The sequence below is a fragment of the Nestor notabilis genome, unplaced genomic scaffold (genome assembly GCF_000696875.1).
Source record: "Nestor notabilis isolate BGI_N333 unplaced genomic scaffold, ASM69687v1 scaffold14744, whole genome shotgun sequence".
NCBI lineage: Eukaryota > Metazoa > Chordata > Aves > Psittaciformes > Psittacidae > Nestor > Nestor notabilis.
The window spans coordinates 202-12579 of NW_009926983.1; the positions used below are offsets into that span (position 1 = coordinate 202).

A 12378-nucleotide genomic window follows, 5' to 3' on the forward strand; every position below is an offset into this window, starting at 1 on the left:
CTAACGCTTAGCAACAGGCTTCGCTCTGGGGAAAAAGTCTTGCTGAAGCCACGGACTGCGGGAGTATGCGCCATCAGTTTCAATACAGCTGCATTTAAACAGTCGCCAAGTTATAATCTCTTAAACTGTCCTAACTTTTTGTTTGATTTTAGGAAGTAAGAGCCAGTTTCAAACCATCCATTGGGTGGGGGTGATTTTTCTCTTTTTTTTCCACAGCTCCTAGCACTCACTGGGGACGATGGACCGCTCAGCAGATGCAGCAGAGGTCCTGGAGCACTCTGATATTGGGGCACAGAAAAACAGAGTGGTGACTGAGGAGGAATGGCTGCAGAAATGGGAAACGCGTAACATTGGGTTTCACAAGCAACAAGGGCATCCGTACGTGACTTCACTTTCTTGCCTAAGCTGTTCAGAGAAAGTCCATGATATGAATCACTTGAGTCGTTCAAGAAACTCTTAATAGAAAATGGAGCATTTACAACAGGAAAATTATTTCACACAGGCACAGCTTGAAAGTAAAATATATATATTTTTTCATGACCTACATTTGTCAGAAAAGAGCAGAGAAAAGAAAGGATTGAAATTGATATAGAATTTTTACTCTTGGATCAGGCTTTAAACTGTAAAGCTTGAGTAGCTTGGCTAAAAATCTTCAATTTTCTGATGCAGAAGCTTTGCACTGCTGTTCGTAAGTTATGACACTGGGGCCTAAAACAATATGCAGGCAGCATTGGAGGATTATTGTGCACTGGAAGACAGGGACCTAAGAGAAGAAACCTGATCATATAATCTTTCAACCAATTAAACTTATATTTAGACCTGTAAAACTCTTTCTACTGATATCAAAGTTTAATAATCATTCTGTGTAAGCTGTCTATTGTGGCCCGTTTAGAGGTAGGCGGGTTGGTTTACTTGAGAAGACCAACAGAAAACAGAACAAACAGAAATGTATTTATTTCTAACAGAAATCGAATTTACTTTCTTTCTAAATAAATGGAAGGTAAATGGTTTTATTTTATATTTTTATTTTAATGGTATGAAGCAAGTTGAACTAAGAACCTGTGTTCCCTCATGGAGTTTGTGTACTTCCTTGCATAGTGTGTAGCAATTGGCTTTTAATGTGCCAGCACAAATACAGTATTAAGTAAAATGTGTCTGTTCTACAGGCTCCTCCAGAAGTATTTGGATGTTCTTTTAAGTGGCAGGAGTGGACTGAGGATATTTTTCCCGCTTTGTGGTAAAGCAGTAGAGATGAAATGGTAAAGCACAGACTGTAAGAGCAAAAATCTTATTTGATGTGGGGAAGGAAGGGGAGGGGGAATTCCCAGTCTTATACTGGCCAATGAAAATGTGCCGCATCTCTGCTGGTAGGAAAGCAGCATCTCTGGAGGCTGAAGGGAGGAGGAAATTTGGTTTAATTTGCTAGCATTTTGTATAGCAGCATGAATGGGGTTGATAAGGACTAACGTGAAAGTCCTCCTGGTTGTCCCAAATTCAGCTTGGGGAATGCTGAATTTTTGGTGGACAGCTATGCCCTTGCCACTGTTGCTTTTGGTGACAGTGCCAGCTTAAACTGCCCACAATGAGGTCAATTGTGCTAGACCACATTTTCAGTGGACCATGTGGTATGCCACACTGGGAACTTAAATGATTTGGGCTAAATATAACTTCCTCTTTTTTACATTTAGTATTTTCCTTTTACTTTTTTGGGAGGGCTATATTTATAATTAGGGGCTGCATAAGCCAGTGGGGTTTTTGGAAGGAGGGGACGCAAACCAAAAAAATGAGACTGAACTGCATCCTCAAGGAATCAAATCAGGTAGTCCCGATCAGGTTTTATCGTGGCAACCACCTATGAGGCTGACTGCAGGATCTGACGCATGTCGCTGCCACGCCGAGCTGCAGCAGCAAAGAGGTTGCCGCACCCTGCTGCCTCTTACTGCCAAGCCGCAGAGGCAGCTGGGTGGACAGCATGCCTCAGCCACTGCAGGTCACAGCAGAACATGTTTCTGTGAACTGAAATGGGCTGTATTGAATTGAATTTTGAATTGAATCCAAACAAAGCCTGTAAGTCCTTGTCAACTGTATGCCAAGAGGTGCTAATTTAAGCTCAGATCATGGAGGGGAGGTGTTCAGTAGAATATGAAAAATAGGAAAGTCAGGATAAGACATACCAGTGCTTCCTAAAACCAGGGTTTCTCTACAAGAAATCTGGAGAGGGACTTTTTACAGGGGCATATAGTGATAGAACAAGGGGGAAAGGTTTAAAACTGAAAGAAGGTAGATATAGATTAGACATGAGGAAGAAGTTTTTCCGTGTGAGGGTAGTGAGGCCCTGGCACAGGTTGCCCAGAGAAGCTGTGGCTGCCCCATCCCTGGCAGTGTTCAAGGCCAGGCTGGATGGGGCTTTGAGCAACCTGGTCTAGTGGAAGGTGTCCCTGCCCATGGCTGGGGGGTTGGAACTAGCTGATATTTAAGGTCTTTTCCAAGCCACACCATTCTGTGATTCTATGATTCTAGACTCTAACAAGCAAATGCTGCATGGGAGATACATATTTGGTGATGGTCCAGTGTGTGGGCCTCACATAGACTCAGGACCTCTCTCTTCTGCGTGCAGGCTGGCGGACATGGGTCACAGCGTTGTTGGTGTGGAAGTCAGCGAGCAAGCACTGAAGGAGTTTTTTGCAGAACATAGTCTGCCTTATTGTGAGGAGCCAGTCCCAGAGATTTCAGGAGCAAAGAAGTTGCGGGTATGTTTCATGCATTGTCGAATGATCTGGTGTGGTTAATCATGCAATGCAATAACTGAGCAAACAAGTCATTCTCCTTTTATGCCTCTGTCTCCCCGAAGAGGTCTGAAAGGAAGCCCTGCGTTGTAAGTTTGGACTGAGAAGTTCTTCTTTTAAGTCTATTACTTTGGCCTTCTTATAACATTGGAGCAACTGAATATAAAGGAAATGCATTTTAAAATTGGACAGTTGCATGCATTGATAGATCAGAACCTCTCTGGAGGGCATCAGGAGTGGTGCTTCAGTAAATTAAAACTAAAAATGTTTCTCACAGTTCTTCCCCATTACACCTAAGTGTATATTTTAAAATAGCATATGTACATATTTTAAGGTATAAACATACACTTTCAAGTGCATATTTAAAGACAGTTTGCTAATAAGTATTGTTTCCTTTGCTTTTTGTCGTAGAGTACCTCTGGGAACATTTCCCTGTACTGCTGCAGTATTTATGATTTGTCCAGGTAGGAACACACAGTTTGTTTTACAATTCTCTATGACCAAACATGTATTAATACTGTCATATTATTTTATTTGAATCAGCCATAAAGATTTGGAACAGGTCTTCTCTTATTAACTCGTATGAAAAATGTGAATAACCAGTCTGCAATAAAAACTGTTGTTGATCATTAGGTAAAGATGCCATTAATTCTCTTTAAATGGGCTGCTTGTTCTATGCTGTCTTGTGAAAGCTGTGGAAAAACATGTTTGCTTTTACAGTAAAAACAAATCATCTTTAACATTATTAGCGGATTCTGTGAAGGAAAACCCTAGCATGATCCCTTACTCGGAGTAGCTTAGTAGGAGTAGAGAATATACACAGAGGTATCTTCTTAGTCAGCTTTTCCTTTAACTAAGTACTAAATACATTTTTTTCCCTCAAACTCTTGATTAATATATGCATAGGTAAGCTGTACCCATTGGTTATATGCATCCCATGCTTTACTTAACATACTTTTCTTGTTAGACCTGAAGTACATTACATCACTCCAGTGTTTGTCAAACAGTAACTCTGCAAGTCTCTTGATGAACATGGCTTGACTTACTAATGTCTTCTGAAGGACATTTAGTGCTAAAACGTCCTTATTTCTTACTGAAAAGACACAACAGAAAATGCAAACTACTTCAGCACAGTCTGCACTACTGACTCCTGAAAAATGTTTCAACCCATTGTGCTCTGTGGCCTCAAGTGTCACTTCTCAGATTCTGTGGTGGCTTTGCACCTGACCACCTTCTGCTCAAATATCAGCTGATGGGGGAATTTTGAACATTAACAATTTGTTCAGAGACTACAGGAGGTCTTAGGACTCTCTCAAGCCTCTAGCATAGAAGACTCTGCCACGAACAGTAATTCATCTGGCATGTTTATTTGTCCTCTGTAGTTTCCCAGTGGTATTGGCAGCAGGCACATTTAAATTTGTCCTAAAATGTCCCCATTCCTACATGGGTGCTGGCGTAGCTTGGAGACCATGCAGGAAAGTGGTGCTATTTCTGGTTTCATAATGTATCTTGTAGGAAGCTGAAGGTGCCTGAAGTCCTGCACTATAGTTCCCTTTTCATGCAGTTCTTCCTCAGACATGATTTTCTGTAGATTATAAGGTTTTGGTGAAGTTTGGTGTGTTTCTTTGCTTTTCTTACAAACAACTGTCAGGAACAAGCATTTGTTCCATAGCTGTTCAGTAAGAAAAGGAGGTGAAGTCTTAATTCTTGTTTGGATGGGCTTTTCAAAACTACCACATGTACAGGCATAATAGTAATGGTTTAGGACACCAGAACATGGTGTTTACTAATGTTCCTTTTTTTTTTTTTATCTTCATCTGCATAAACTGGAAAAAAACACCAATATTCGTTACTAGAGTCCAAAGTCTTTTAGACAATAGAGCATTGCTAAGACTTCTGGTGCAGCTGACTCCAGCTGGTTTGAATAGTATTATATATAACTAGTCCTGCAAAGTGAGTGCCTTGGAACAGATGGGCTGTGTATGAATGTGACTTTGTAGATACCGCCTGGTTTCTTCCCCGCCTTGCCCCTGCAGTGCAGCTACTTGCTGTGCAGATCGCTATAAATCCTTCTTGCTGTGAGTTGACAAGTTGCCCAAGGATTGCTCAAGCTTCTTGTCAGCAATTCTTGAAAAATTCAGTTCTAAGTTTTGTAGCAAGTAGCACGGTGAAACCTGTAACTTCCGTCATAACGTGGGGTAATACTACTATGAAATAAACCAAAAGTAGGTAATTAATGAGACTTTCAGTGCATATTACTGGGACCGGCACATAGTGTGTCATCCTCAAAATAGATTGGCAAATACATGTTCTGGATGCATGGTTCTGTACTGGTTGCAGTAATGGTGAAAGTATGAACTGCATTCCCTGCAGCAGTCAGCAGATGCCTATGACTAGCAAAATGCACACACTCTTCTAGTTTCTACATACAGACAATTTGATTAATTACCCAGTAATTATGGAAATTGAACTTATTTCTCTCTTGCTGAGGCTGGCCTGCTAACAAATCCTTTTGATCTCCATTAGCCTAGCATTCATTAGAGAACTCAGATGTGCTCCTGACCTTTGTGAGAATGAGGCATTTCAAAGACTCTTGTTAGTCTACTAGTTAAAGAGTAACAGGAATTACTGCTTTTTGTGAGAACTCTGGGACATATGTAAAACAGTTCTATTACACAACCATTGTACCTCCTAATACAATTATGACTGCAAGACTTTGTCATTTTAATAAAATCAAAATTGCATTTACTGAATGTACTCAACATACACAGGGATAGGAATTCACAACTTCACTGCTTAAATCCAACAGGGTTCCAACATATATGTGAATTTCTGCTTTACGTGTTAATTTTTATTAGTTGCAGTAGTACCTAGACTCTGATCTCTCATGCTGTGTACCGTATAAACACATAGCAGGAGCTAATGTAGGGCTAAAGGATTGGGTAGTGATACACTGAAAGGTACACACAAGAGGAGCACTTCCACCATTCCAGTTAGACCAGATTAAAGGTGGGAAGAAAAAACAAGTACAAAAATTGTCAGGGGCTTGCCTAAGGTCATGCAGCAGACTCAGCTGTGCAGAGAGGGAAACAGCTGTGCAGAGAGGAAAAGACCCTCCAAGCCTCAGAAGATCAAGTTTGCCACCTGCCCCACTGGACTTTGCTTTGTCCCTCTTGTGCGCTTTGCATGTTTAACTATCTCTTCAAATACCTCCTTTCCTTTAAGAGGCTGGTTATTTAAATTGGATGATTAGTCTTGGCAAAGTTTAAAAGAAGTTAGGACTTAAAAGTGTTGTGTCTCATCAGAGTAGAGTGGGAAATACAGGATCAGCTTCTAGGTTAGATGCCAGAGGCTTAACAATTAAATCAGCAGGGGGCAGGGAAAAGAAGTTGTGGTTTAACCCCATCTGGCCACTAAGCACCACACAGCTGCTTGCACACTCCCCCCAGGTGGGATGACAGGGTCAATCAGAAGAGTAAAAGTAAGAAAGAAACTGGTGGGTTGAAATTAAAAACAGTTTAATAATTAAAAAGAAGGAGGGGAACCTAAAACCCTTAGCAAAGAGAGAGGAAAATAAAACCTAAGAAAGACAAGTGATGCAGATGAAAACAATTGCCCACCACCAACTGACTGATGCCCAGCCAGTCCCCAAGCAGAGGTCTCCCTGCCAAACTCTCACCCAGTTTTCTTGCTGAGCATGATGCCATATGATATGGAATATCCCTTGGGATCCAGTTGGGATCAGCTGTCCCAGCTGTGTCATCTCCTAACTTCTCACTGTGCACCCCCAGCTTGCTCATTGGTGGGGCGGTGTGAGGAGCAGAAAAGGCGTTGATGCTGTGTAAGCACTGCTCAGCAATAACTAAAACATCCCCATGTTATCAACATTATCATCAGCACAAATCCAAAACACAGCCCCATACAAGCTGCTATTAAGAAATGTAACTCTACCCCAGCCAAAACCAGTACAGAAGTGAAGAAAGAGGTGATGCAATTGGACTCTGACGCCCTCCCAGTGGGCAGAAAGGTATTGCACAAGTCCATACCATATTTTTCTAAGTAAACTTATTTCAGACTTTCTTTAAAATGATGCAGCTTATGTTATTACTACCTCACCTTCTAAACTCCTCTTTCAATAATTACCATAAACAATGCTCTTCCTTCCCCCCACCCCCAAATACTCTTATTTCTAGTGTCACCCTGACTGCTTTTACCACCTGTCAATAAAGGCACTTCCCAATAGTCTTGGCCATTTGCTGGTTTTGGGTGGTCACTGAAGCCATCTGCCAGCATATCAAGGAGCAAAAATAGTATCTGTGGCAGTGTTAAACTGAGGCAAGTAGCAGTGTAACTTAGCTTTTATAACATTAAACAAATCACAAGCTGAAGCTAACTGTCCTGGGCATGTAGCTGGGAATTGATGTGTCTGAAATTACTGGGTGTGCTGAGTTTAGTGATAGTGAAACAAAGAGGCACCTTCCTTAACCTGCATTTGAAGTCGTACATGGCTTTTGGAAGGTAGCCAAGAACTACTGATGTGGTGAACGCATGTTAGTGCAGTGTATGATTGCCAAAACCCCAGACTTGTAGCCCAAACGTGTTTAATTTACTTTCCTGCCTCCCTGCCTTGTCTCTGCACCCCGTAATGATGGGGAAATGCTAAGCAGTTTCAGCACCTCTTTGCTATCGCAGCAGGGCAATGTACTAGTAGGGTTTCTTGGGTTCCATATCATATTGTTTTGGATCATGAAAATACTGGACCATAACAAAAAGATAGTGGGGAATCTACATGGCTAGCTGGAGAATCCTTATGACTTCACAGAAGTAGCTGAATAAAGATAACTGTGTCTTTTTAGTCTTTTTAAGCCTTTTCCTCATCTCCCTATAGCTCAATAGTTGGCAAGTTTGATGGGTTTTGGGACAGAGGAGCTCTAGTAGCTGTGAATCCATGCGACAGACAACGGTTAGTAAATTTGCTTTGTTACTGTCTTTTCTCTAATGTATGCAGTGACACATTTTTCCCCTGCCACTTGTCAATGAGTCCTCTTTCATTCAAAGGACTAACCTAAACAAGTTCTGGACCGCAAGCATCAGCTGCAGTCGCAGAGTGCTCTACTCTAGATTTGTGAGGTTCCTTCAGGAAGCCACCCTGCCTCTTGGTGGGAAAATACATGGTTTGTTCCAACCCAGCAGAAGCAGAGCTGCAAGTCTCATCTGAATTTTATTATTCACCCCATCTGCTACTCCTCCCTTGGTTCTTTCTGCCCTCACTTCCCTTTATTCCAATTTTCCATTCTTGCCTATAGCCAACCCAAATGTAGTTTGACCCTGCCCCAAGGGTTTTTTAATTAGATACATAGTCTTGAATTCACAATAATTTTAAAAGACCAGTAATGTATTGTGTACTGTATTCTAGACAGTGGCAGATGAATACTATGTTTTGCCTGTTAGTTTTGAGATGAACATGCAAAAAAGATTGATACTTACTTATGAGAAGTAAACAGTAACCTTTATGTGGCGCTTCATGTGTAGCATGGATTTCATGCTCATGAAATTCAAACTGAGCTCTGCTTAGTTTCTGTGCAGATGAGTTCAAGTTGTCACTGCTGAGAAATACATTACCTCCTTTGTTGAATATTTTAGTTGCCATGCTTGAATGTTTGCACAATTACAAAATAATAAAGTTTAACTTACTCCTTTTAGCTATGCCAGTTTGATGATCACCCTAATGGAGGAAAATTCTTCTTATCTCCTTGTTACAGTTTCATATGATCCAAACAAACACAAAGGTGAGAACTTTGCACTGTTCATGTTTTGATTTTGCATGCTTTAATACAGATTGTATATAGATGTGGGAGATAAATTAATATCTCCCCTGGGTCTTCTGTCAGCATAGCTTTGTCAGCTGATCACACCAATACACCTGTGTGTTAAAAACTGTAGATGTTGAGACTAAAGTTGCTTTCTTTCTAGCCTTCAGGCATGCTAGGGGTGAGTAGAGAACAGATATGGTATGTTAACAATGAAAGGAACCTGGAAGTGTGGCTGTGACAATAAAGCTGTAAGAGTGAATGCTTAGAGTAACATCCTGTCTGGCCTAGGGAGCTTGAAACACTCCCAAGAACATTGGCTTCCCTCTGTGTACCCAATAATGCAATCCAACATGTTGCCTCTCTCCCAGCCACTGCCCTGGTCTGGACATGCTTGGAAGAGGTGAAATTTTGTAGAATCACAAAGTTGTTTGTTTATTTTTTCTTTTTATAGCTTTTATTACAGACTGAAGTCTGAGATATTTTACAATATTTTTGTTGTTGTTATTTATTACCTCTCAAAAGAAAGAGATTTCTTGCTGCTTTTGGGCTCTTCAGCATAATTACCCCTGAAAAAAGATAGGGTTTGTTATCGTAAGAAACAATAGTTTACTTCATTGCTCTCCCTCTCACATTATTCTGCTTTTAGCTGTAATTAAGCCATTGCAGTATAAAGAGATTGTAGGCGAGATTCACACAGCACACTGACAGTGGTTGTATCCACGGCATGTTCGTGACTTCTGATAATGTAGCCACCCTGGCTACCTCCTGGAGATGATGCAGCAGCAACACCTGAAGCTGTCTGGTGGCCCACCAAGGTGCCATGAGTTCTTGGACATGGTCATTTTCTGGTTCCTGCAGTGTAAATGTCTGTTTCCTTCCTGTGTCTTCCTTATGATTAGCTTCACCTGTTTTCTTTCAGGGCCTCCATTTTATGTTCCTGAATCTGAAATTAAAAGCCTGTTTAGTAAGTAATATTTCAGCTAACCCTTGGGAATTTTTTCCAAAACACGTCAACATGTTTATATGCTTCTACATTGCCCTGTGACAAGTAATAGAGAGTCATTTGCTTCTTATCTAAAGGGTGGAGTTGTGGAAAAATAATGAGGAAAACAAATGCCATTTAGCCACAGGGATTTTGCTGTGAAAGAAAATTTTCAGCTGGTCAAAACACATGAAGAAAAACCAAGAGACAGATGCTGTCTTTTTCCTAGCCCTTGGCATCTTTTCCTTCTCCCAGAATTTATACTGCACTCAGTGATCTTGTAGCTGTAGTCTTAGTCCCATTTGACCATTTTGTCTTTCTCTGCATCTCATCACCTGCTTTTAATACAAGGCCTTTGCATATGAGTTCTATAGTTTCTGCTGTACTTTTATAGCCATAGAATAAAAGTAACATGCCACATGTAGAAAATCCTAAATGTACAACTCAAATCCATCAAAATAATGAAACTCAGAATTATGTTGGGAATCTAATTTTAAAAGTTCCTCCTGATATGCTTTGTTATTGCACTTCTTTCAAATCTACAGCTTTCTGAGCTCCTTGCAGTGTCTGTGTGCAGTGGGTCATTGGCACAGACGGTTGCATGCCTGTACAAAAGCTTTCCCCAGTACATATGTGCCACTGCACTAGGGACTATGAGGAAATCTGTGATAAGACTATTCTTTTTTTCCTTGTCAGTTCTCATTTTCCAGTGACCATTCAGTAATTCGTTACTGTGTCCTCCTTTTCAGGCAGCCACTGTGAAATTAAGTATCTTGAAAAAGTTGATGACTTCTCAGAGAGACACAGGCAATGGGGACTCGATTATTTTCTGGAGGTGCTGTATTTACTGAAGCTTGTATCTTGATTAAAAATTATTTAAAATACTTCACCTCCCATCTTGCTTTTATTTTTCTCTCACCTTTTAGAATGAGAAATGTTTTGGATCACTCTTAAAGCAGGCTTCAGTGTACAGGAAAATGCCTGTCCATTTTGCTTATTAAGTCATCTCTCCTACATAATTGCATTCAATGCCTTGAGATGTGCCTAGCTGTTGTTAAACTCCATGCACAAGCAAGCTTTTTTAAAGTACATCTTTTCTGCCATAGCAATTCATATCATCAGGGCTGGGAAAAATAAATATCCTTGTTCCTTTCTGGCTGTTGCCTGTCAATGCCGTCTGCCTGGTGCTCCGCAGGTCGGCCTCATTGGCTGGCAGCCCTGGGAGCAATGGCAGCTGCTGTTCAGATACTCTTTACTGTGACACTGGCCTCATGCCAGGCTGGACAACTGAGCAAGAGAGGTGGGAAGCTGGCACAAGTTGCTTCTCTCCGTCCCTGTTAGTCCTGAGTACAAGTCAAGTGACGAGCTGGCAATGGGCAGGCAAGAACGCTTGGCAGCAGCTGCCAAGGGGGAACCACCATCGAGCAGGAAAGAGAAGGAAGGAGGGAAGCAAACCAGATGGCAATAAAGGAGAGAGTAGGGGGAGAAAACGTCCCTGTGGTTGCTCATGAGTATGCTGCTCCTTCCTCGAGTGCAGTTATAAGCAGGCAAACTATCACAGGGCTTGTAGGGTGAGAGGGTTCAAAGAAAGCCTGCAGAGCTGCTGCAAGCTCATCCAAATACAATCCTTCCTTCCTATGTCTTCTATCACTCGCAGGGGGATACTACTGCATTAAAAGAAAAAAAAAAATACAAAATTTGGGGCTCTCAAAACCCCATCTTTCCCTGACCTTGTCCCCTTGGCAGCTGATTTTAAATAATGCCGGAAAGGTACAGTTGCAATGTAGTGTACTATAATTCACCAAGACCAGAAGGTGAGTAAAAGCCACGGGGCATTTTAGATTGTTGCAGTCCTGGAGCCGCAATGTGTGTGTGACAATTTTAGCTCAGCAGTCCCCAAGCTATAGCCTGTTGCAACTCTCCATATTGCTTGTAGCTACTGGTGCTTCAAGGTCAGGTTGATAGAAGAAAGGGTGTAGCCAGTGGGCTAGTGCAAGCTGGAGGCTGCTATTTTCATGTATTTTCACTGCTGGCCAGTACTGGAGCTATGAGGTTAAAGCCATCTCCTTCCTCTTGATCCAGAATTTTTTTCCAGCTGCAGTGTGAGAGCCACTGAAGTTTATCTTAGGCTTTTGCAGATACATGATAGCTGCAAAAGACCAGGCACATGGGACAAGGTTGCTGCATGCTCCACGGTGTCCTGCACGGGATTCCCAGGTATGTGACAACCTGGTGAGAGCAACGCCACTGCCAGATGAGCCATTTCAGGATGTGTAAGATGGCTCTGCTGTGCATGTACCCTGCAGCTACTCTGAGAATCCACTGCAAATACCCCTTGTAGAACAAGCATATGCTGCCCATGCAGCTTACAGGATGTGTGTATGTACCTGTTTGAGGAAAGTGGCTACTGGCCATTGGTGTAAATATTTTCATTGCATTTTCTGAGAGAGAACATCTCTCCTATAAAGACAGACTGAGGGAGTTGGGCTTGTTCAGCCTGGAGAGGAGAAGGCCCCAAGGAGGCCTTACAGCAGCTTCCAGTACCTGTCATTCTGATTTTCAAAAGCTTCCCAGAACAGCGAGAGAAATCCTCTGAAACTGCAACCTGTGCGTTTGGTCTTTTCCAGCGTTCTCTACTGCCAGTCCACGCAATAAGCGCCTCTGGTGGTACAGAAATGCCCCTAGGCTACCCCGCAGCAGGATAAAGAGCCTGGCGGCAGCGCGATGACCCGGTACCGGGGTGCCTGTGCGGCTCTGGCGGCTCTTTAACCGGGGAGGGCGGCCCGGGGCGGAGGGA

At 42.1% G+C, this 12378-nt stretch overlaps 1 protein-coding gene across 1 annotated transcript; it reads left to right on the plus strand.

Annotated features, from left to right (window-relative positions):
- Positions 1-213: 213 nt before the first annotated feature.
- On the plus strand, positions 214-10451 carry TPMT (thiopurine S-methyltransferase). Its single transcript, XM_010013848.1, has 8 exons — positions 214-378; positions 1167-1259; positions 2618-2750; positions 3198-3250; positions 7675-7749; positions 8490-8575; positions 9519-9563; positions 10331-10451. The coding sequence occupies exons 1-8, from the start codon at positions 239-241 to the stop codon at positions 10444-10446; spliced, it is 741 nt and encodes a 246-aa protein (XP_010012150.1). The 5' UTR covers positions 214-238; the 3' UTR covers positions 10447-10451.
- The last annotated feature ends 1927 nt before the right edge of the window (positions 10452-12378 follow it).